We start from the raw sequence: 24,042 nt of genomic DNA on the forward strand, positions 1-24,042 counted from the left end.
TGATATGCACTTTTCTTAACTTTTAAAAATTGGATAGGAATGAAATAAACAACAACAAACCCCCCAAACTCTCTACTTTTGATATATAGGTATAGTTTTTATCCATTTGTGCTATTAATTTCCCCAAGATAGATACATAAATATGTAATGTGTATAAAAATGTGTCTTGAAGGATTCTATCATCTTAGGGGAAAAGGAGAAAAAGTGTTTTTAAAATTTTATTATGTTATGTTTGGCTGCACTGGATCTTCGTTGCTTTTGGGGGTCTTTTTCCAGTTGCGGTGAGCAGAGTCTACTCTTTGTTGTGGTTCAAGGACTTCTCATTACTGTGGCTGCTCTTGTTGAGAAGCGCAGGCTCTAGGCATGTGGGCTTCAGTATTTGTGGCACACAGGCTCAATAGTTGTGGTTCGCAGGCCCTAGGGCATGGGCTCAGAAGCTGTGGTACACCGGCTTAGTTGGTCTGAGGTATGCGGAATCTTCTCCAATCAGATATCGAATTGGCAGGCAGATTCTTATCCATTGCACCACCAGGAAAGTCCAGGAATAAAGGTTTCTTAAAAAATATTCTGTATTGATGGAAATCTTTTCAAAGAGAGTTTGTGAGTACTTATAAATTACTTGTTAATTAAAAAATGCTATTAGATTCTTTAAAATATTTAATATTTAAAAATTTTAAAATCTCAATTTTCTTTGTTTTATTAGCAGGTTATGGTGACAGGTAAAGGGAGCACCCAGGAAGAGGAAACATAACTCTAGTTCTTACTAGGAAATCTATCTCTTCCTGTTATTCCAAGGGTCTCCCAGAACATACTTAACAAGGAAGAGAACAGAGATATCAATCTGGGCTTTAAACATACTCATATCTAATACTGTCTTTGATTGTAAAAGTGAAGATTTTTTTTTATGAGAGTTGATTAAGGATGACATAGAGCTGATAAAAATATTTCTCCCATGATTCTTACGACAATATTGAACTGAACTGCTTGAGAATTTAATTCTCAAACGAGGTAATTTGCTATCATGAATTTGTGCATAGTAAATGTGGAACTTGTTAATAGGTCCTAAACCTGAAGAACTGGCCCATGTAAAACAGTGGTTAAGATGATGGGATTTGGGGATTTCCCTGGCAGTTCAGTGGTTAGGACTCCTCACTTTCATTTCTGAGGGCCATGGTTTGATCCTTGGTTGAGGAACTAAGATCCCACAAGCTGTGCAGCCAGCCGAAAAACAAAAGGAATTATTGGATTTGAATTCCAATTGCTTAGTTAACAAAAAACTCAGCTTTTTTTCCAGTAACAAGTTAAATGAGATCAAGGAACTTAACCACTGATGCTTAATTAATAGCTATTAAGTTCTACTGTGATCAGGCTTTGTGTTAAGTGCTGGAGTTACATTATTCATGAAATGTAAAGATGAGGAAATCTAAGCACATGGAAATTATATAACTTGCCTACACTGACAGGGCAGAACTGGGATTTAAAACAAAGCAATCAGATAGTCGGACATGACTTAGCGACTAAACAACAACAAAAAGTCAGATACTAAGAGCCACGTAACCACTTTTGCATTCTGCTGTTGACATTACAATTATAATTAATAAAGCCAAGTCTTGATAATTCATGATAATAAGGATTAGATGGGTGAGTGAAACCCAATAAAATCATAGATGGCCCTCAAACCTCATTTAGTTTGGGCGGAAATCTCTGTTTTTTCAATCAAAATGTCTAACCAAACTGTTTACTGGTAACATAATGATCAAGTTTATCCTTTTTTTTTTTCTAAATTGTGAAAATTTTTTTTCTTTCCAACTTTATGGAGATATAATTGACATACAGTACTGTAAGTTTGAGGTGCAGATTACCACAAGTTTACTGAACATCCATCATCGATATAAATAACAAATAAAATAGAAAATTTTTCCTTGTGATGAGAACTCTTAGGATTTACTCTTTTAACACCCTTCATATACTACACATAGTAGTGTTAATTATATGTATCATTTTTTACATCACTAATACTTATTTAACTGGAAATTTGTATCTTTTGACTACCTTTATTTAACCCCTCCATCCCCAATTGTGAAATTCTTTGTGTGTGTGTGAAATTCTTAATAAAAAAGAAAAGGACAAAAAAAGAAGAAAGAACTTTATAATGGGTAATTTATAAACTGGACAATCATCTTGAATAACAGAGGTGGCTAAACATCCTTTGAAGAACTCAGGTGTGTAAACACACCTTTTATATATTGTTAGGATAAACCTATATGACCACTTTTAATGTTTAAATATACTGAACTCATAGGTGTCTTGGGCCATCATCTGAATACAGTAGCAAGTTCAATTGTCATTACATACTACTATGTGAATAGGAATGTTTATTGGATACTTGCTGAATTTTGTGATTGAGAAAATAATTTCTTAGACTAAAAAGTCAAAATACAAATAGGAATCAAAATAAAAAGGTAAGTGTTCATGGTGGCTTTTTTTGGGAAGGACTGACACCCTACTTTTCCCTTTATGGCATTCAAGTTGGATTCTTCATTTTAAACATTAATTTCTGTTTTAGGTTGAACAAATCCTTGCAGAATTTAAGGTCAGGGCCCTGGAATGTCACCCTGACAAGCATCCTGAAAATTCCAAAGCTGGTAAGTATTGAATAATGGTTGCTTTTCGTGAAAAAGTATAGCATATAGACCTAAAAAGCCAGTGAATAGTAGCTTCATTTTCTTTTATCTATTTATGTTCAAAATTATTCTTTCATTTAATGCCAAAGAGTGTTTTTGCACTATTGGATGGAGGCTGAAGAGGAAACCGGGTAGGGTCTTTTTTCTAATAGCAGTCATTTAACATTCATTTATCTTTCTGCTATAATGTGCTGCTTCACGGTTTACAGTTTGTCCAGTTGGGACTTCCCTAATGGTCCAGTGGTTAAGACTCCATGCTTCCAATGCAGAGGGTGTGGGTTTGATCCCTGGTTGGGGAACTAAGATCCCACATGCCAAAATAAATAAATAAATAAATAAAATAACAATAAGAATAAACAAAGTGTGTCCAGTTTTATGCTTCCTTTCACCAATTTTTAAATGTTAACAGTGACTTCCATTTGTAACTAGGTGGTTATCTTAATGAGAACCTTGCTGTGTTTTCTTCTGAATAGGTCTGTATATATTATATAATAATATATTCATACATTTGTTTTTTCTTTATCATATTTTAAATGTCATGACCATAAATTTATACGTAAATGCTTTTGTGTATCTCAGCTTGAATAAATACAGACAAAACAATAATCCTTTCTTAACCTGTCTCCCTCCTGCTTCTTCTCTATCACTGTACTTCCCTTTAGAGCCAGTTTTCCTGAAAAAGAAGGTCATAGTTGGTATCGCTACTTCCCTTTCAGCCAGTTTTCAGTTTATCCCATTTTGACTTCCTCCTCACCTTTCTAGGAAATGGCTCTTGTAATAGTCACCAAGAACTTCTTGGCTGCCAACTCCTTTTAGTCCTTATCTTCCCTGAGCTCGCATCAGAATTTGAAACTGTTGATCATGCTCATCTTCTTGACACTCCTTTTTCTTAGCTACCAGGATATGCCCTTATGCTTTTCCTCCTACTTCTTGGGCTGCTCTTTCTGTCTCTTTTGTGACGTCTTCCCTTCTGTCCTAAGGTTCCCTTCTAAAATCTCTTCTGAGGACTTCCCTCGTGGTCCTGTGGTTAAGACTTGGCTTTCCAATGCATGGGGTATAGATTTGAGGCCTGACTGGGGAACTAAGATCCCATATCCCTTGCAGCCAAAAAAAGCAAAACGTAAAACAGAAACAATATTGTAACACATTTAGTACAGACTTTAAAAATGGAACACATAAAAAATCTTTAAAAAAGTTTTAAACTCTCTTCTGGGCTTACTCCCCACTTTTTCTCTAGAATTTTGTTGAAGTCTGTGGTTTTCAATCATCAGTTATTTGTTGATGGCTTCCCATTTTATCCTTAACTCAGTTCTCATTCCTCAGTTTCAGACTGTGGCTTTGCTGCTTTTTGAAAATATCCTTTTGAGCACATTTCAATGTCACTCTGTCAAAAACTGGCCTCATTATTCATCCTTCTCTCACCTCTTATGTGCATGCTCAGTCGCTCAGTCGTGTCCATGTATGTACCACCCAGCTTAAAACTTCACCAATGCAGTTCAAGTCTTTTGTATATTCCTACCCTGATTTTATTCTCAGAGTAGGTAATACTATCTAAAACTTGATGACTATGGTTACTATAATATATGTGTATACTATTGGTATATGTCTAGTATGTGTATACCTATGATTTTTTTTTTTTGCCGTGTCTTGGAACATATGGGATCTTCCCTGGGCAGGGATTGAACCCTCACTCCTCTGTAGTGAAGAGTGGAGTCTTAACCACTGGACCATCAGGGAAGTACTATATGTGATTTTTCTGTAAGGAAAATATGATTAAGACATGTCTGCTGCTGTTTAGTCACTAAGTTGTGTCCAACTCTTTGCAACCCCATGGAGTGTAGCCTGCCAGGCTCCTCTGCCCATGGGATGTCCCAGGCAAGAATACTGGAGTGGATTGCCATTTCCTTCTCCAGGAGATCTTCCTGACCCAGGGATTGAACCTGCATCTCCTGCATTAGCAGGCGGATTCTTTACCCTTGGAGCCACCAAGAAAGCCCATTAAGACTTATCTTTAACTCCACATTTCACAAATGGTAAAACTCAACTCCTTTTCATTAAAAAAAATTTCCCTTATCTTAAAGCTCTTAATTAATTTTCTCTAGAAATCACTGATCCCTTTGATTGTATAAATGGGTTATTTTCCAATGTTTAGAGTCATCTTTTGTTAGATACTTAACTATTACCATTGCACATTTGATTTTTCCCCTTTTTATTAAGACATAACTTACTTAAAGCAAATGTGAAAAAACCATAAGTATAAACTTGATAAATTTTTGTCTACATATAACCAGTTTAACCACTGCCCAGATGAAGACGTAGAACATTTCTACCACTCCAGGAAAAGTCCCTTTTCATGTCCCCTTCAGTGTCAGCACCCTTTCCCATTGTTGGATCTTTATTATCATGGATTAGTTTTGCCTAGTTTAAATTTTATATACGTGGAATCATATGGTATGTACTCTTTTGTGAAGCTTCTTTTGCTTTACCTTATGTCTGTAATATTTACACCTTGATTGTACATGTAACAGTGGTTCATTCTTTGTCATTGCTGGGCCTTGAGGCATAAGCCCCTTCATGTTGTGCCCCTCCCCACATCTCCAGTCTCATTTTCTCTTCACCACCATGCTTACAACCCTATGTTTCAGCCACTCAGCACTACTTTGGCTCCTAGGGACATTCCTGGTGGTCCAGTGGTTAATAATCTGACTTCCAGTCTTATGGACTCTGTGGGAGAGGGAGAGGGTGGGAAGATTTGGGAGAATGACATTGAAACATGTAAAATATCATATATGAAACGAGTCGCCAGTCCAGGTTCGATATACGATACTGGATGCTTGGGGCTGGTGCACTGGGATGACCCAGAGGGATGGTATGGGGAGGGAGGAGGGAGGAGGGTTCAGGATGGGGAACACATGTATACCTGTGGCGGATTCATTTCAATATTTGGCAAAACCAATACAATATTGTAAAGTTAAAAAAAAAAAAATTCCTGAAAAATTAAAAAAAAAAAAAAAAGAATCTGATTTCCAATGCAGGGGACATGGGCTCAATCCCTGGTCGGGGAACTAAGATCCCACATGCCACAGAACAACTAAGCCCGAGTGCCTCAACTAGAGAGTCTGTGTGCTGCAAACCAAAGAGCCCACATGCTCTGGAGCCTGCGTACCACAAATAAAGGGAAGCCCATGTGTCACAGTGAAGAGCCTGGGTACTGTAACTAAGACTCGACTCAGCCAAAAATAAATATTTTAAAATATCCCAGGATTTAAAGAATTATTTAAAAGAAAAAAAAAAAAAAGAACTACCTTGGCTCTTTAATGTATCCTGCTGTCTACTCTCTAAACCTTTATACTTATTGCTTTTTCTGCCTGGAACATTCCTGAGGCCTGCTTACCTCCCTGCCCTGCTTTTGATTGGCTGGGTCGTGCTCCCAAGTCAGGTCTCAGCTTGGCCATCACTTCCTCTGGGATTCATGTGTGCTCCAGCTACCCAGAGCCCCCTATACATATGTCAGGTGGCCGACTGTATATTATATTGTTAGCTTGTTAACTGTTTGCTTATTAGTTATACTGGAGGCTCTGTGAAGCTGGTCTTGCTTATCTCATTCAAAATGGTATGCCTTGCACCCAAAATAGTATGAACAGCACCTGCCATGGAGGACAGCTACTTTGTGCACAAACTTTCTTGAATGAGTGGAAGAATGAATTCATGAACATTTCTGTAGGAGACATATATTAGTTACCCTTCTAGAATTAATATTAAGATAGATATCCTAGCATAAAACTGTAAAAATTTGATAAACACTTAAAAAAATCACCACTACAGATTATTCTTTAACTGGGTTCTCTCCCAGTGAAGCATGGCGTTGAGTTGTTTTTCTGTCACGGCAAATGATTTCCATTAAGGATACATGATGAATCATTGTGCAGTCATTGCCATTCTAGTTGCCATAGTGATGGGAGTTTTCATGTACGGGTGTCTGAAGGTTTCTTGTTCAGAGAAACACTGGACTGTGTAAATACTGTTTAAAATGAAAAGATACACAGACATTAATATCTTCCTTTGTCAGGCTTGCAATAGATAGATGATTCAACCTTTGGATAGAAATTGTTTTCAAACATGTTCAAGCATCTGTTTACTTAATTTGGATGAACATGACTTCCTGAAAATTTAAGTCGTTCTTTACATACTTGCAGAAGGGTTAAGGTTACTGATAAAAATACTTTAAAATGTGAAACAAAAATTCACCCTGATGCTGGTTTTAGCTTGACTGAAATCCAGAATATATTGGACAGATTTTGAAACACATTTCATTAAGGTAAAAAGCTAAGCCTGTAGAGCAACTGCAGGTAGAAGAAATTAAACTTGTGTAATATGCCTTTTTGGCTTGCTAAATGTAGTCTCAACCATTGCCATTGAAATGACTGATTTGGTAGTATGATGGAGTAGTAGATAAGAACACAGGTCTGTCTGTCTGCATTGCTTCTAGCTCCTATTTATGAACTAGTTGATTTTTGGCAACCTCTTTGAGCCTCAGCATTCTCCTAGGCAGAATGGGAGACGGATAGCATATTATCACCTCTTCTGTCTCTTTGTGCTCAGTTGCTCAGTCGTGTCCAACTCTTTGTGACCCCATTGCCTGTAGCCCGCCAGGCTCCTCTGTCCATGGGATTCTTCAGGCAAGAATACTGGAGTGGGTTGCCATGCCCTCCTCCAAGGGATCTTCCTGACCCAGGGATCAAACCTGAGTCTCCTGCATCTCCTGCCTTGACAGGCAGATTCTTTACCATTGCACCACCTGGGAAGCCCATGTATCTGCTGTGAGGATTAGAGGTATTTGGCATGTGGGAAGAACTCAATGGATGTCGGCAATTATGATTCAGTGTACTTTTCTTTTCTATGAAGCACTGCAAGATAAAAATCTAACAAAGTGGGACATTTTTTTGTAAATAAACATTAGCTATTTCTCTCATTAAAAAATTCTAAACCTAAGGCTTTTTGAGATCCTCCTTTTGCAGTAGGTGATGCAGGCAGGACTGGTCGTGCTATAGAAATTGAGTCACTGAGATCAAAAGCCGCTGGTTGGTGCTCATGCCAGTCCTGTGTGTGTGTGTGTGTGTATGTGTGACAGCAGTGGTTTCAAGTCAACCCTTTATTAACTTCCCTTTGACCCTGAAGAGATTTCAGACTAACTTAAGGACCTGTGAAATGGTATTTTTGTTATTGATTTACAGGCTTCAGAGACATCTGAATATTTGAAGAAGGGAAACTCTTTGTCTTTTACTAATTGACATCTTTCAATGTCTCAATGTTTTCCTACTTTAAAAACTCTTTATTGCTTTTTTTTCCCCTTAGAATAAAAATAACATACAGTATTAAATAATGTTGAAAGTGAAAGTCTGCTCTTATCTCTCTTTGCCAGAGAAACACTGTTAACAGTGGATATATTTTCCTCCAGATTGTTTTCAAAGCATGTCCTGACTTCTTCTCATTATTATTTCTCAAGTAATTTTAAGTGGCCTACAGTTAAAATGTGGCTATTATAATAATATAATTTTTATTGTGAAATATGAATTAAGAGGACCTCTGTATTTTCAAAGCAGACCTGGAGTTAAATTGGAATGTTTCTTAAGTATTCCATCATCATTTTCTCGTATAAGCTTATAAAATGAAATCTCTCTTCCAAGAACTGGTACATGTTTATCTTGTATGATTCATTTGATTAGCTGGTATATTAAAGGACAAATATAAATCCAAGCACATTTTTTATTAAATGTGGTGAAGGTGTGGAACAAAGAAAAGGCCACCTAACAGGAAAGGTAAGGTCTCTTTTGCTTTCTGCTTATCATCTGCTGTTGAGGGATTGACATAAGAATAATTTCTTTCATTCCGGAAACTCTGAAAAATGAGGCCAACAATAATGTGCAAAGAGAAGGTGAATTGTAGATAAAAATGTAAATTTTTACAACCTCTGCTCTAGTAGTCACTGGTGTGTGCATCCATGGTAATAATTTAACGAGCTTTTTATTTCTGTTGGAAAAAGTGACATCTCATTTATACACTGGTACATTTACATTGTCGTCAGCAACAGGAAGGATTACTCACTTGAGCTGGCAGCTATTGCAAGATGTTTTTTATGTATTTGTTTTCCTTCGCTTTCAATAGCCCCACCTTTAGGATTTTCCTTTTAATCCATCGATTGCTACTACCTCCAGCGGTGATATCAAATATTTAATGATATATTAAGCACCTGTGCTGCCCAGCTTTGGACAGGGCCCAGGAGGAACCCTGCCATGCTGGGCAGTATCTCTGGTTGCTGAAGGAATAGTTGAAGTAGTGGTTTTGGGGGATGAGAGCTCAGGAACAGTAGCCCTTTACCAACTGGGGAACAGAAGTATTTCAGTAGTTTCACGATTGGGATGGTGGTACTATCAGTACTGACTGTACATTGTCCTAATGTCTTTTGTTTCAGAGGATATTGACTACTTCTCATGAGCTATTTTTAAGCACTGTCAGGATAATTTTAATTATTTTTCCCACTAACACTATTAAAAGGTGCCTAATTCACAAACTGTTTTAAGGGTATGTCACTTTTTTGGTGCTTGGAGCTCAGGTAACAGCATTCCATGAACATCTTTATATTCACATTCAAATTGGAAGCATTCACTCATTCATTCATTGAACAAATACTTTTTGAGCACCTGCTACACTGCTTTAGTACAAGGGATGCAGCAGAAAACAAAAGTCTCTGCCCTCATGGAGTTTGTATGCTCATGGAGGATTATAAACAAATAACTGTACATAATGTCAGGGGGTAGGTGCCAGGGGGCTTCCCAGGTGGCATTAGAGGTAAAGGACCCCCCCTGCCATTGCAGGTTAGACATAAAAGATGCCGGTTCAATCCCTGGGTTGGGAAGATCCCCTGGAGGAGGAAATGGCAACCCACTCCAGTATTCCTGCCTGGAGAATCCCATGGACAAAGGAGCCTGGCAGGCTATAGTCCATAATGTTGCACAAAGTCAGACATGAGTGAAGTGACTTAGCACACACTCAGGTACCATGAAGAAAAGTAAAGCAGAGTGAGGGAGATAAAGGAATGGGGCTGATGGGGTGGGCAGCTATTTTATGTAGAAGGTTGGAGAAAACTCCATCAACAAGACAATACCCAAGCTGACATCTGGAAGAAGTAAGCTGTGTGAGTGCTTAGGGTAAAGTATTCTTGGCAGAAATGACAGCAAGTTCCAAGTCCTGGGGCTGCAGTGTGCTTGGTGTACTCAAGGAACATCAGGGCGGCTACTATGGCTGTAGCGAAGGAGATGGGAAAAGTAGGAGGAAATGAAGTTGGAGAAGGAAGAGAAGGCTAGAGAGCAGGCAGAGCATGCCAGACCTAATAGCCATGATGAGAATTTTCAGTTTAATTCCAACAAAAATGAAAAGTAAAAATGGAAGTGATTTTGAGTAGAAGAGTGATATTATGTGACTTCTTTTACTTTCTTTTTTCTTTAAGATCATTTAAAAAAATATTTAATTTTACTTATTTATTTGGCTGTGCTGGGTGTTAGACGCAGCACACAGGATCTTTAGTTGCAGCATGTGAACTCTTGGTTGTGGCATGTGGGATCTAGTTCCCTGGTCAGGGAATGATCCCAGCCTCCTCCATTGGGAATGTGGAGTTTTAGCCACAGACCACCAGTGAAGTCCTTCTTCCTTTTTTTTTTCTCTCTTTTTTGGCCATGCTGTGTGGCTTGCAGAGTCTTAGTTGAACCCAGGCCCTCAGCTATGAAAGCGTAGAGTCCCAATAATCAGACTACCAGTGAATCCCCTATGTAAATTATTTTTGAAAAGACCACTCTGACTGCTGTGTAGAAGAAAAAGCAAGGCAAAGGCAGGGAGTTGAGCAGCTAATATAATCATCCAGCCAAGAGAGGATGGTGGCTTGGACTAGAGTGACGGCCGTGGAGGTAGGGGCAAGAGGTCAAAGCTTGGGGATAGTTTAAAGATATACTGACTCCACAGATAGAGTCAACAGGACTTGATGAATTAGAAATGAGATGTGAAAGAAAGAGAAGAATCAAGGATGACCCCAAGTGTAGAGGAAACTAGTGAAGTATTTCCTGAGTCCTCAAGCACAATCAATCTTACTTCTGTATTTCTCTTTAGCACACTGTATTGAAATGATTTGTGTATATGTCTGCTTCCTTACTAGACTCTAAGTTTCTCAAGGGCACAACCTGCATCTTAGTGATGAATGTTGACATTTTCATTATCCTCAGAGATGAAGGAGAAAGTGGGGATTAGAGGGTAACATGTACTGTAGGAAAATGGAAGGGGCAGGAGGCAGGCAAGTGTAGCCTGGTGAGCACCAGCTGGGGAGCCTGGCAGGCTTGGGTTTGAATCGTGGCTCCATCACTTGTAGCTTAGGACAAGTCACATTAACCTCCTTTAGCTTTAGACCATGTAAAATGTGAATAATACTAATATTAATAATATCCACTTGATAAGGTTGTTGTGAACAAGAAACTATACTCATCCTGCCCCTCTACGTAGTCACAGAGTAGTCACCAGAGTCCTGGTTTGAGTTCCAAGTCACACAGCAAATTCACACTGGCTATTTATTTTACATATGGGAGTGTGTATGTTTCCACGCTACTCACTCCATTCATCCCACCGTCTCCTTCCCCTGTCCCCTGAGGGTGTCCATAAGTCTGTTCTCTATGTTTGCACCTCCATTGCTGCTCTGCAAATAGGTTCCTCAGTACCATCTTTCTAGATTCCATGCTGCTGCTACTTAGTCGTGTCCGACTCTGTGCGACCCTATGGACTACAGCCTGCCAGGTTCCTCTGTCCATGGGATTCTCTAGGCAAGAGTACTGGAGTGGGTTGCCATGCCCTCCTCCAGGGAATTGTTCCAGACCCAGGGGTTGAACCTGGATCTCCTGCATTGCAGGCAGATTCTTTACTGCTTTCCAGTATCCTTGCCTGGAAAATTCCATGGACAGAGGAGCCTGGCTGGCTACAGTCTAGGGGGTCACAAAGATTCAGAGATGACTGAGTGGCTGAACACACACACACACACACACACACACACAGAAAAGACTGTAACTTATCCAATGTTTGTAAATGTCTATCCCATGAGATAAATTATGTCTGTTGCTCATATCTGCATCATCAGCACCTGGGATAGCACCTGTCACATCACTGGAGCTCAGTAAAGGGAGTGGATAAACTGTGAGCCAGGTACTTTGCATACATTATCTCACTTGTCCTTACAGTACACTTTATAAATGAGGAAAAGAAAGCTTGATGAAGTGAATTGGCCCAAGGTTACATAGCTGGTAAATAACAGACACCTATTTCAGTGAGATCAGTTTGGGCGTTTAAAATAACTCCTCCAGGGCATGCTCATTTTTTGATTTGTTTTTCAGTGGAGACTTTTCAGAAACTGCAGAAGGCAAAGGACATTTTGACTAATGAAGCAAGTCGAGCCCGCTATGACCACTGGCGAAGGAGCCAGATGTCAATGTCATTCCAGCAGTGGGAAACTTTGAGTGACTCGGTGAAAATGGTAGGTTTCTCTCTGGGATGAAGGGAATTTATGAAGCTCAGGCTGCCCTGGATTAGACTCACATAGTAGCTTAAAGGGGCTTCCCTGGTGGCTCAGATGGTAAAGAATCCGCCTGCAATGTGGGACACCTGGTTTCGATCCCTGGGTTGGGAAGATCCCCTGGAGGAGGGCATGGCAACCCACTCCAATATTCTTGCCTGGAGAATTCCCATAGACAGAGGAGCCTGGCAGGCTACAGTCCATGGGGTCGCAAAGAGTTGGACATGGCTGAGCAACTAAGCACAGCACACAGCACAGCAGCTTAAAGTATCAACAGACAAGAGGAGAGAGAAGACCAAGAAGCTGGTAGAATCTGGATACAATGCAGTATCCACAAAATCTTGTGAAAGGAAATTCAATACATCAGGGTCAGAAGAATCTCCGACTGTGCTTTTCAGTCTCTGGCTGTTTGTATATGTATATGTAGATATGTATACATGTATATGTATATACATATGCTTCCTGTTAGCATCTACTGTTTGATACATTCTGATAACTGTGCTTCTCAAGTTGCTCATATAACACTGCTGAATTTTGAACCAATGCATATTCATATGCTCCATCTTTTTAGTTCATATGAGCCTGTTCTCTTCTCAAAGCTTAATAAAGTCAATAAAAACAGGACCTGATTAATCAAAGAAATCTGTACATTATTCCTGTTATTAATTTTGGTAAAAGAATTATTGGATAGATGCAGAGAGACTTTTAAAACCATCCTGTTATTTTCTTCCATGCCATTAAAAAACCAAATATAAAATAATCTCTATAATTTTTATGTTATATATTTATTTTGTTCTTCCATGGACCATTGTAGATTGCAGAGAGAATGTAATTTTAAAGGTTTCTACATTCTTAGGCATAATTTACAGGATTTTTAAAATCTGCTTTATTTTTTTCCCTACAGGGATACTTTTCTATAACATGAAACTTAAAAATGGAGAAGTTACCTTATAAGGAAGTGTTCAGGGACATGTTAGAATAAGTGTATAAAGTGATTCACATCTCTTAAATTCTGGTTCTTCAGGTTTCTTCTTAATAGTTTTTATTTAAACAATACTTGATCAAATTATTTTTTCTCTGATATATGACCTGTACCAGTGAGGGAGGATCTTTGAAGTAATGGGGAAGAACAATGCAAAACTCTCAAAGTATATAGTTAAAGCCACTCTACATAACATATAAATGCTTTTCTTCATTTCATTTTAGAATGCAGTATATATTCATATGATTTGTTTACGGTTGGTTAATTATTTATGAAGGACTAACCATAAGACTGTTGAATATACATACAGAATAACTAGAGAGAATCTTTAAAAAAATAGTGACTTAGCTTCACATACTCAAAAATAGGATTTTTCTTCTACATTGTGTATATCCAAAATTCCTTAACTCTGACTAAACATTGTTCTGCCACCTCTATATAACCATATTTCTATTCTCTTGAGTATTACACACTGTAACTGCTACTGAATTAGTGACCCTTGCTATTTTAATGCCTTTCGATTTATAGTTCATTTTTCTTGATGATCCACTGAACTGTATTACTTAATTTTAACTGCTAATATCAAGTTAGTTGTGGATTTTTCAAAAAGTCTTCTCCAAGTCCCTGTTCTAATTTATATTGCAGATGTCTTTCCATTAAATACTAATGTCCTATCTCCAAACACATCATTTCTGCTTAGAATTTAGTTTAATTATGAACTGTTTGAGGGCTTACAATAATAACATTTCAGATCTTCAGTTCAGTTCAGTTCAGTTCAGTCGCTCAGTCGTGTCCGACTCTTCGTGACCCCATGAATCACAGCATGCCAGGCCTCCCTGTCCATCACCAACTCCCAGAGTTCACTCAGACTCACGTCCATCGAGTCAGTGATGCCATCCAGCCATCTCATCCTCTGTCGTCCCCTTCTCCTCCTGCCCCCAATCCCTCCTAGCATCAGAGTCTTCCAATGAGTCAACTTACTGGCTGCATTATTGGTCTTGTCAGCAATGTTGAAATACTAGGCTGGGCTAGCGTTTGGTCTGGGATTTATTTTTATTAGTAGTACAAAAATGATGAAATGCATATCTTTCCACTTTAAATCAGCAGTGATATTTTTCCTTGCACAGTCTTCTTTGTTTGGGCTCAACCATGCTGTTTCTGTATTTCTTCCTCAGTGAACTTTGAAATCCCTACACCAAGTTTCATGTGTTTTGTACCTCACTGGATAGACTTTCTTTTTTAAAAAAATTTTTATTTATTTATTTATTTTTGGCTGCACTGGTCTTTGTTGCTGTGTGTGGACTTTCTCTAGTTGTGGAGCACGGGCTTTGGGGCACACGGGCTTCAGTAGTTGAGGCACATGGGCTCAGTGACTGCGGCACACAAGTTTAGTTGCCATGTAGCACCTGCGATCTTTCTGGACCAGAAATTGAACTCGTGTCCTCTGCTTTGGCAGGCGGATTCTTGACCACTGCACCACTAGGGAAGTCCCAGATAGACTTTCTGTAACTTCCTTTCATTCCTTTCTGTTCTAATTCTCATAGTGATTTCTGCATGTGAAAACATCACAGCAGAAGTAAGGTTCTCTATAACATTTTAGTTGTCGTTTTTTGTGTGTGTGTGCATTTTTTTTATCCATCCTTTCACACTCAGTACTCTAGAGAAATTAAAACAATTGTCATACCTAGTTTTGTTCACCACCTATTAGATCACTACCATTGTGTAGATAAATATCATCATTAGGGTATTTGGACTAGATATACTACATATGCCATTCTGACAATAAAATGGTTATAATTCAGGACTTGAAATTTTAGGTGACATTTATCTGAAACACATCTGCATGTTTCCTTGCCCTAAGGACAAATCACAATGCACTTTTGCAGCATCACACAGGTTCCTAACATGAGAATCTCCTAGAGCAAATTCCTCACACAGCTTCAGGGATGATACATTTCTATCATTCAACGGTGATGAAACTCTAATTTGTATTTTTTTCCCCCACTGCAAGTCCTTGTCACTTAACCAGCTATTGATTTTACTTTTTCCTTTTTAGAAGCTCCTCCTGATAGTTTAATTTGTAAAACTTTTGATAAATCAATCACCAAGAGGGAGGGGATGTACAGGTATGAATGGCTCTTTCATTTTTCTGTACAGTAGAAACGAACACAACATTGTAAAGCAACTATACAACTAAAAAAGTGTTCGATCAGGTCAATGAGTATGTTGGAAATTTAAGTCTAGATATGTAATATAGGTTTAAAAAAGGGAAATTTAAATCTAGATATGTAATGTTGGTTTAAAAAAGGGAATATGAAGTGGGGACTTCAGTAACTGTGGCCTTCAGATCTTGGAATAACTTGAAAACAGATACCTTTCCGGCTTAAAGAATCTTAGGGAAATCATTGCTATCTTGTTAAATGGTTTTACCCCAAGGAATCCACGGTGTGAATGGTTCTTCCTCCAAAATGGCTTGAGGATGGTTCTGGGGAAAGGGTTACAGAGAAGCCACAGTGAAAATAAAATTCTGAGAAAAACATTCTCATAAGCTGTTAAAAATGTCCCATGCTGTATCAGTTACTACAAATGCTTTCAGAGTATTTACTATAGGTCAGTCATTAATCCTCACCCTGTCATCTAAGGCAGACTGTAGGCGCTTTTATTCTGAGAGAGGAGTACTGAGACAGAGAGTCAAGATATTGTATACAGGCCACCTAGCTGACCTGTGACACATACAGCTTACGTTTTCAGTTCTCTGAGCCCTGAAAGCTTGCATTTCTTACTCTCAGTCTTTCACTAAGTTTCTCAGTATCCTTTGCCCTCCACAGACAAAGCCACTGGCCAGCCTCCTCTATTCCTTGCACATGCAAAAAACCCAAGAAACTAAGCAAATAAAACAATAACAACAGACTCAACCCAACCAAACTAAAACTAGATTATATTTTACACCAGCTGAAGCCATTGCCTCTTTTTAAAATTAACACTTTTATTTTGAAATAAAACCTACAGAAAAATGCTCAACACCTGCATTTATAATTTAGCAAACAGTTGTGAAGTGTATACTTGTAACCTCTCCTCTCCCCAACACACATATTACTGGTACCCAGAAACTCCCTCCTTAATATATTTTGGCAATCATAACTCCATCTAATTTTTATTTTGTTAATTTTTTATTTTTGGCCACACCCTTTGGCATGCCATATCTTAATTCCTCAACCTGGGATCAAATTTGTGTCTCCTGCAATGGAAGTGCGAAGTCTTAACCACTGCACCACTGGGGAAGTCCTTAATTAAATTTTTAAAACCTAGTTGTACATATATATAGACTTGTCAGAGAAAATTTAGAAGACACCAAAATATAAAAAGAAAAAAAAAAAGACTTTATAATGCTGCCATGCCAAGATAACCCCATTAGTATTTTGATGCATTTCCTTCCAGTGTTTTCTGCCCATCATTTGTTAGTGTGAGAGCCAGTTACATTGAATGATGACTTTGCTTTATTGGTTCTTTCTTTGGGGAAGAGGAATTAGGATGATGCTCCTTTGCAGTTGAGGAGAGACAGGTTGAATGTGGAAAGAAGTGAGTTCTCTGGTTGGATCAAGGCAGAAGGCTTGAATATCGTTATGGTTTTAGGGTGTGCACAAGGCTATATTGCCCTCTAGTATGTATATTTTATGTATGTGTATCTACATATATATTTATTTATCTATATTTGAATGTATCTTTGTACCTTTTAATTTAGTTGAGATCATCCATTTGTCATCATGTGTGTGCTCAGTCACTTCAGTCATGTCTGACTCTTTGTGGTCCCATGGATTGTAGCCCACCAGGCTCCTCTGTCCATGAGATTCCCCAGCAAGAGTCCTGGAGTGTGTTGTCATGCCCTCTTCCCAGCATCTTCCTGACCCGAGGATTGAACCTGCACCTCCTAAGTCTCCTGCATTGGCAGGCAGGCTCTTTACCACTAGCGTCATCTGGGAAGCCCATTTGTGATCATGTTGGCTGCTATTCATAAACACCATATTATTAGCATTTCTAAATTCTCTTAAAAAATGATGATGAACAGATTTATTTAAGATTCCAAGGAAGCATTTTACCAGTTTGTACTTTCCCTTTCTTCTGATGAGGTGCTTCTCCTGGTTCCTGTCTATGTGGTCAGTGTTAGTGCTCCTGAGACAAGTGGTAAGAAATTATGGTATCACTCTAAGTTCTGTAAGATGCTGATGATCCCTGCTGCTTCCCCGCCCCATCCCCCTCACGTTGCTTGGGTAAGCAAACATGGCCAAGTCCACATGTAATGGGCCACTGCCTCCCCATGTTGCTTTGTTCAAACTGGCAAATAAAGTGGTGCTCTGGGAAGGAGTTGGCAGCTGCAGTATTTTGAGAGAGTTCAGACTTCAGTGCATTGCAGATGAAAAGCCTGAAGTCCCTTGCATCATGGGATGTGTGTGTAGCAGAGGCAGTGGCCCCTTCTGTGAGTTTTGGCACAATTTTTAAATGTCACAACTTCTGAATTTATTCACTAAGCCTTGGACTTCAGAAAATCAATGTTTTTGTTTTGTGCTCTTGCTCTGCTTTTATTCTTTTTTTTTTTTTTTTAGCACAGGAAAACAATATCCTCATTATTAGGAAAATAATTTATTCTGTGGTTTTAATTTGCCCCAATACATGGCTTTTGGGTTTTTCTTGGGTTTCTGAGTAACAGAGGTTACTGTTCAGTAGTGCTTTAGGAACAGCATCCCACAGTATCAGATGAGATTTCAAGAAACAGTTATGTTTATTGTTTTGCTTATGCCACAGCTAATTATTCTACTTGAATATTCTTGATACAGCAAACTCTCTCTCTTTCTTACTCTGTATTCATCTATTCTGCCTTTAATTTATCTACTCATCCATCCAGTTTTAAGCATCTTAATAGGAAATACAGAGAGTTCCCTGAAAGTCCCAAGGTTAGGACTGGACACTTTCACTGCCATGGTCCAGCTTCAATCCCTGGCCAAGGAAATAAGATCTCAAAAGTCATGTAGCTCGGCCAAAAAAAAAAAAAGAAGGAAATACATATGTGGGACATATGTGAAAAGGGTCCAAAAGTATGCATGGGTAAAAGTAATGGTTTCTTACCTTTGCTCCATTTGGAAGATCCATTTTTCATTTTTTCCTCACTCCTGACATCACCATCAGTAGCCCGAGCTAGGTTGGAAAAATTACACAGTTAAATTATTTGGCAAAGGACCACTATCAAGTATATTGGACACCATTCTAGGATATCAGGTATCTGGGGAGAGTTTTCAAGTGTTTTGAATCTTGTGTTTGTCTAAAAATATAAAAGTTTTAATATAGACGTCAATGAGGAAATGCCCAACATTTGATTTATGGTCCCTGATTTTTCTGAAACTGTAACTTAAAAAATAATAAAACACTTTTGTTTTTTAAAAAACAAACTAGTACAATAGGATATGTAATAAAAAGTGAGTCCATCTTTATTTCATACCTCAGTGCTACTTCCCTCTCCCAGAAAGCCACCATTGTAGTTTCTTGTGTTTTCTTTCAGAAACCTTCCATAATGTATACAGACACATTCCATAAAAAGTCTCCAGAATAATTCTATTAATGAATAGGAGGAAAGTGCAGTCACTCAGTCGTGTCCGACTCTTTGCGGCCCCATGGACTGTAGCCCTACCAGGCTCCTCCATCCATGGGACTTTCCAGGCAAGAATACTGGAGTGGGTTGCCATTTTCTTCCTCCAGGAGATCTTCCCGACCCAGGGATTGAACCTGGGTCTCCTGCATTGTAGGCAGATACTTTACCATCTGAGCTACCAGGGAAGTCCATGTTGCTGCTGCTGCTGCTAAGTCACTTCAGTCGTGTCCGACTCTCTGTGACCCCATGGACGGGAGCCCACCAGGCTCCCCCATCCCTGGAATTCTCCAGGCAAAAACACTGGAGTGGGTTGCCATTTCCTTCTCCAATGCATGAAAGTGAAAAGTGAAAGTGAAGTAACTCAGTCATGTCCAACTCCTTGCGACCCCATGGACTGCAGCCTACCAGGCTTCTCCATCCATGGGATTTTCCAGGCAAGAGTACTGGAGTGGGGTGCCATCGCCTTCTCTGAGGGAAGTCCACAGTATCATTAGAAAAATCAAATGGAAAGATATTTTAAAAGTTCTAGTTATTTGATGGTAACTGGACTTGAAGTGAATTCTCTTAAAATTAGGACAGATATTTCACAATAAATATTGACTAATTTCCTGCTTTGTGCCATGAGTTTTCTTAAAGAAAACTCCTCCAAAACATGTATGCAGGTCAAGAAGCAACAGTTAGAACCAGACCTGGAACAACAGGATGGTTCAAAATTGGGAAAGGAGTACGTCAAAGCTATATTTGTCACCTGGCTTATTTAACTTATATGCAGAGTACATATTGTGAAATACCTGGCTGGATGGAGCACAAACTGGAATCAAGATTGCAGGGAGAAATATCAATAACCTCAGATACGTAGATGATACTACCCTTATGGCAGAAAGTGAAGAGGAACTCAAGAGCCTCTTGAAGGTGAAAGAGGAGAGTCAAAAAGCTGACTTAAAACTCAACATTCAAAAAACTAAGATCATGGATTCAGTCCCATCACCTTATGACAAATAGATGGTGAAACAATGAAAACAGTGACAGAATTTATTTTCTTGGGCTCCAAAATCACTGCAGATGGTAACTGCAGCCATGAAATTAAAAGATGCTTGCTTCTTGGAAGAAAAGCTATGACAAACCTAGACAGCATATTAAAAAGCAGAGACATTACTTTGCCAACAAATGTCCATAGGGTCAAACCAATGGTTTTTTCCAGTAGTCATGTATGGATGTGAGAGTTAGACTATAAAGAAAGCTGAGCACTGAAGAATTGATGCTTTTGAACTGTGGTGTTGGAGAGGACTCTTGAGAGTCCCATGGACTGCAAGGAGATCAAACCAGTTGATCCTAAAGGAAATCAACCCTGAATATTCATTGGAAGAACTGATACTGAAGATCCAATACTTTGGTCACTGATGTGAAGACCTGACTCATTAGAAAAGATCCTGATGCTGGGAAAGATTGAAGGCAGGAGGAGGAGGGGACGACAGAGGATGAGGTGGTTGGATGGCATCACTGACTCGATGGACATGAGTTCGAGTGAGCTCCAGGAGATGGAGAAGGACAGAGAAACCTGGCGTGCTGCAGTCCATGGGGTCGCAAAAAGTTGGACACGACTGAGTGACTGAACAACAACTGCTTGTGCCGTGAGTTTTCTTAAAGAGAAGATGTATAACCCAGAATTCTAATATTTGCCAGCTCTGCATTGATCATGGCTGGAAGGAAGGTCACAACAGTAGTAGGTTTAATCTCTGGCACGGCTCAAGGTACACAGTCCAGTTGTTTGTTTTTTGATAGTAAAATACACATAAAACCTACCATTTAACCATTTTAAAGTGTACAGTTCAGTGGCACTAAGTACATTCCCAATGATGTTCACCCACCATCACTATCTAGTTTGATATCTTTTTCATCACCCCAAAAGGAAACCCCTGTCCTTGTTAGCAATCATTTCCTATTCCCCTCTTACCCAGCCTCTGGTAACCACTAATCTGCTTTCTATCTGTATGAATTTGTCTATTCTGGAATTATATAAAATGTGGCTTTTTATGTTTGACTTCTTTTACTAAGCATAATATTTATAAGGTTTATCCATATTGTAGTATTTTCTTCCTTTCTTATGATCAAATAGTATTTCATTGCATGGATGTGCCACATTTTTGTTTATCCAATGAATTGATGGACATTTGGATTATTTCCATGACTGCTATGAATATTTGTGTCTAAGTTTTTCTTTGAACACCTGTTTTCAATTCTTTATATCTAGGAACTGAATTTCTTGGACATATGGTAATTTTATGGCTAATTTTCTGGGTAAACATCATTATTTTAATTTATCTGATGCTGGTCCCTTTCCTTTATACTAGGATACAAATTTCTTCTCATAGTCTTAGTTTTCCAAATCAGTGAGGATTAATTGATTAATATCTGAATTAGTTGATTACTATCTGGCTAATAGTCAAGTCTAACATTTTGTTAATCGGCACTATAATAGTAGGTTAATTGTTACTACATATTGAACTTTAAATATAGAAACTATATAATATGGATGTTATATTATACATCTGCTTTCAATTAATGTAGTCAATGCACTGGGCTGTCAGAGGAAAAAAGGATCTGATGTTGGAAGAATCTGACCAGACTCCTACTGACAAAATTGAAAATGAGGAACAGGATGAGCAAAAAGAGATAAAGAAAGAGGAGTTTGGTTCAACCACAGAGAAAATGGAGCAGAAAGAATCCAAATCTGTGGAGAAGTCATTCTCCCCACAAAATCCAGATTCTCCAGGTAAGTCATGTCATGTAGTTTATAGAACAGCTGCTGCTACTGCTGCTAAGTTGCTTCAGTCATGTCTGACTCTGTGTGACCCCATAGACAGCAGCCCACGAGGCTCCTCTGTCCCTGGGATTCTCCAGGCAAGAACACTGGAGTGGGTTGCCATTTTCTTCTCCAATGCATGAAAGTGAAAAGTGAAAGTGAAGTCGCTCAGTCGTGTCCGACTCTTAGCGACCCCATGGACTACAGCCCACCAGGCTCCTCCATCCATGGGATTCTCCAGGCAAGAGTACTAGAGTAGGGTGCCATTGCCTTCTCCATTGTAGAACAGAGAAGGTCTGAAATTAAAAGGCCCATTTTATATCGTATGTATTCTCAACCTTTCCAATTACTTAGTAGTACCAACTATAAATGTTGTTTCGGCACCTTGAAAGATACTTAGCATCGACACAGAAACTAGATATATTCCTTAACACATTCCTTGCAAGCGAAAACTTGAGACATTTCTGGGATCATCTTCTGGTTTACTGAAATAACACTAGCTAGCTTGTGTTGGGTATATATGTATATATTTATTTATTTTAAAACTTTTAAAAAATTTTTTGATGTGGGACCATTTTTAAAGTCTTTATTGAATTTGTTACAATATTGCTTCTGTTTTATGTTTTGATTTTGTGGCCTTGAGGCATGTTGGATATTAGCTCCTCAACCAGGAACTGAACCCACACCCCTATATTGGAAGGCAAAGTCTTAACCACTGGACCACCAGGGAAATCCCTGTGTTGGGTATTTACTGTGTGCAGTTCTTTATGTATATTACTTAAAATCTATCATCTTATTTAATATTAATTTTACATGAGTTAATTTATTTAATCCTCATTACAAGTATTATTCTCATTTTGCAGATGAGAAAACTGAAGCCTTGGGAGGCTGAATAATTTTCTCAAGGTTATCCAGCTTGTATGTGGCAGGGAAGGGGTCTGAGATGAGACAGTTTGACTGCAGAGTCTGCATTCTAAGGCACTGCACTATCCTCAGAAGATACATTATCTGTAGGTAGCTCTGTAGACATCTGACCCACGTATAGGTCCACTGAAGCAGGGTATTACAGAGGTTAAACTCTTGGCTCCTAAGCTAACCCACCTGGGTTCACATTCTGTGCTAAGTTGCTTCAGTTGTTGTCCACCTTTTTGTGATCCGACGGACTGTAGCCCTGTAGGCTCCTCTGTCCAGGGGATTCTCCAGGCAAGAATACAGGATCGGGTTGCCATTTCCTCCTCCAGGGGATCTTCCCAACCCAGGGATCAAACCCAGGTCTCCTGCGTTGCAGGCAGATTCTATACTGTCTGAGCCATGAGAGAAGCCCCTAAAAATCCAGATGCACATGAAAGAGCTCAAGCAGCAAGGGCCAAGTTGGGTGCCAGGTGGTGGTCCAAATGCCCAGAGCCATGCATGCATCCAGAGGCCCAAAGTCCTTGGCTAGAGACACCGAAGGAGACCATGTCAGCTCACATTCTAGCTCTACCATTTATTATTTATATTACTTGGAATCAAGATTGCTGGGAGAACTATCGATAACCTCAGATATGCAGATGACACCACCCTATGGCAGAAAGTGAAGAACTAAAGAGCCTCTTGATGAAAGTGAAAGAGGAGAGTGAAAAAGTTGGCTTAAACTCAACATTCAGAAAACCAAGATCATGGCATCTGGTCCCATCACTTCATGGCAAATAGATGAGGAAACAGTGGAAACAGTGTCAGACTTTATTTTTCTGGGCTCCAAAATCACTGCAGATGGTGATTGCAGCCATGAAATTAAAAGATGCTTACTCCTTGGAAGTAAAGTTATAACCAACCTAAACAGCATATTAAAAAGTAGAGACACCACTTTGTCAACAAAGATCTGTCTAGTCAAGGCTATGGTTTTTCCAGTGGTCCTGTATGGATGTGAGAGTTGGACTGTGAAGAAGGCTGAGCACCGGAGAATTGATGCTTTTGAACTGTGGTGTTGGAGAAGACTCTTGAGAGTCCCTTGGACTGCAAGGAGATCTAACCAGTCCATCCTAAAGGAGATCAGTCCTGGGTGTTCATTGGAAGGACTGATATTGAAGCTGAAACTCCAACACTTCGGCCACCTGATGCGAAGAGCTGATTCATTGGAAAAGACCCTGATGCTGGGAAGGATTAAGGGCAGGAGGAGAGGGGGATGACAGAGGAAGAGATGGTTGGATGGCATCACTGACTCAATGGACATGGGTTTGGGTGAACTCCGGGAGTTGGTGATGGACAGGGAGGCCTAGCGTGCTGCGGTTCATGGGGTCTCAAAGAGTCGGACATGACTGAGTGACTGAAGTGAAGGGAAGTGAAAGT

The 24,042-nt window shown here is 39.2% G+C and overlaps 1 protein-coding gene across 9 annotated transcripts in view; it reads left to right on the forward strand.

Moving 5' to 3' along the window:
• Positions 1-24,042, forward strand: part of DNAJC12 (DnaJ heat shock protein family (Hsp40) member C12) — a 45,604-nt gene that overhangs the window by 16,236 nt on the left and 5,326 nt on the right. For 3 of the 9 annotated variants that reach the window (XM_086381624.1, XM_086381625.1, XM_086381623.1), the window contains 3 exons: positions 2,567-2,645; positions 12,110-12,249; positions 21,480-21,684. In XM_086381624.1, coding sequence (XP_086237750.1) covers positions 2,567-2,645; positions 12,110-12,249; positions 21,480-21,684 — 424 coding nt within the window. Of the gene's footprint in view, positions 1-2,566; positions 2,646-12,109; positions 12,250-17,397; positions 18,319-21,479; positions 21,685-24,042 lie in introns of those variants that run through there. The other 6 variants (XM_086381628.1, XM_086381629.1, XM_086381627.1 and 3 more) reach the window with 3 other exon arrangements.

This window comes from Bos grunniens, chromosome 28 (assembly GCF_055505025.1).
Source record: "Bos grunniens cultivar Pamir isolate PY7600 chromosome 28, Bosgru_T2T1.0, whole genome shotgun sequence".
NCBI classification, from domain to species: Eukaryota; Metazoa; Chordata; class Mammalia; order Artiodactyla; family Bovidae; genus Bos; species Bos grunniens.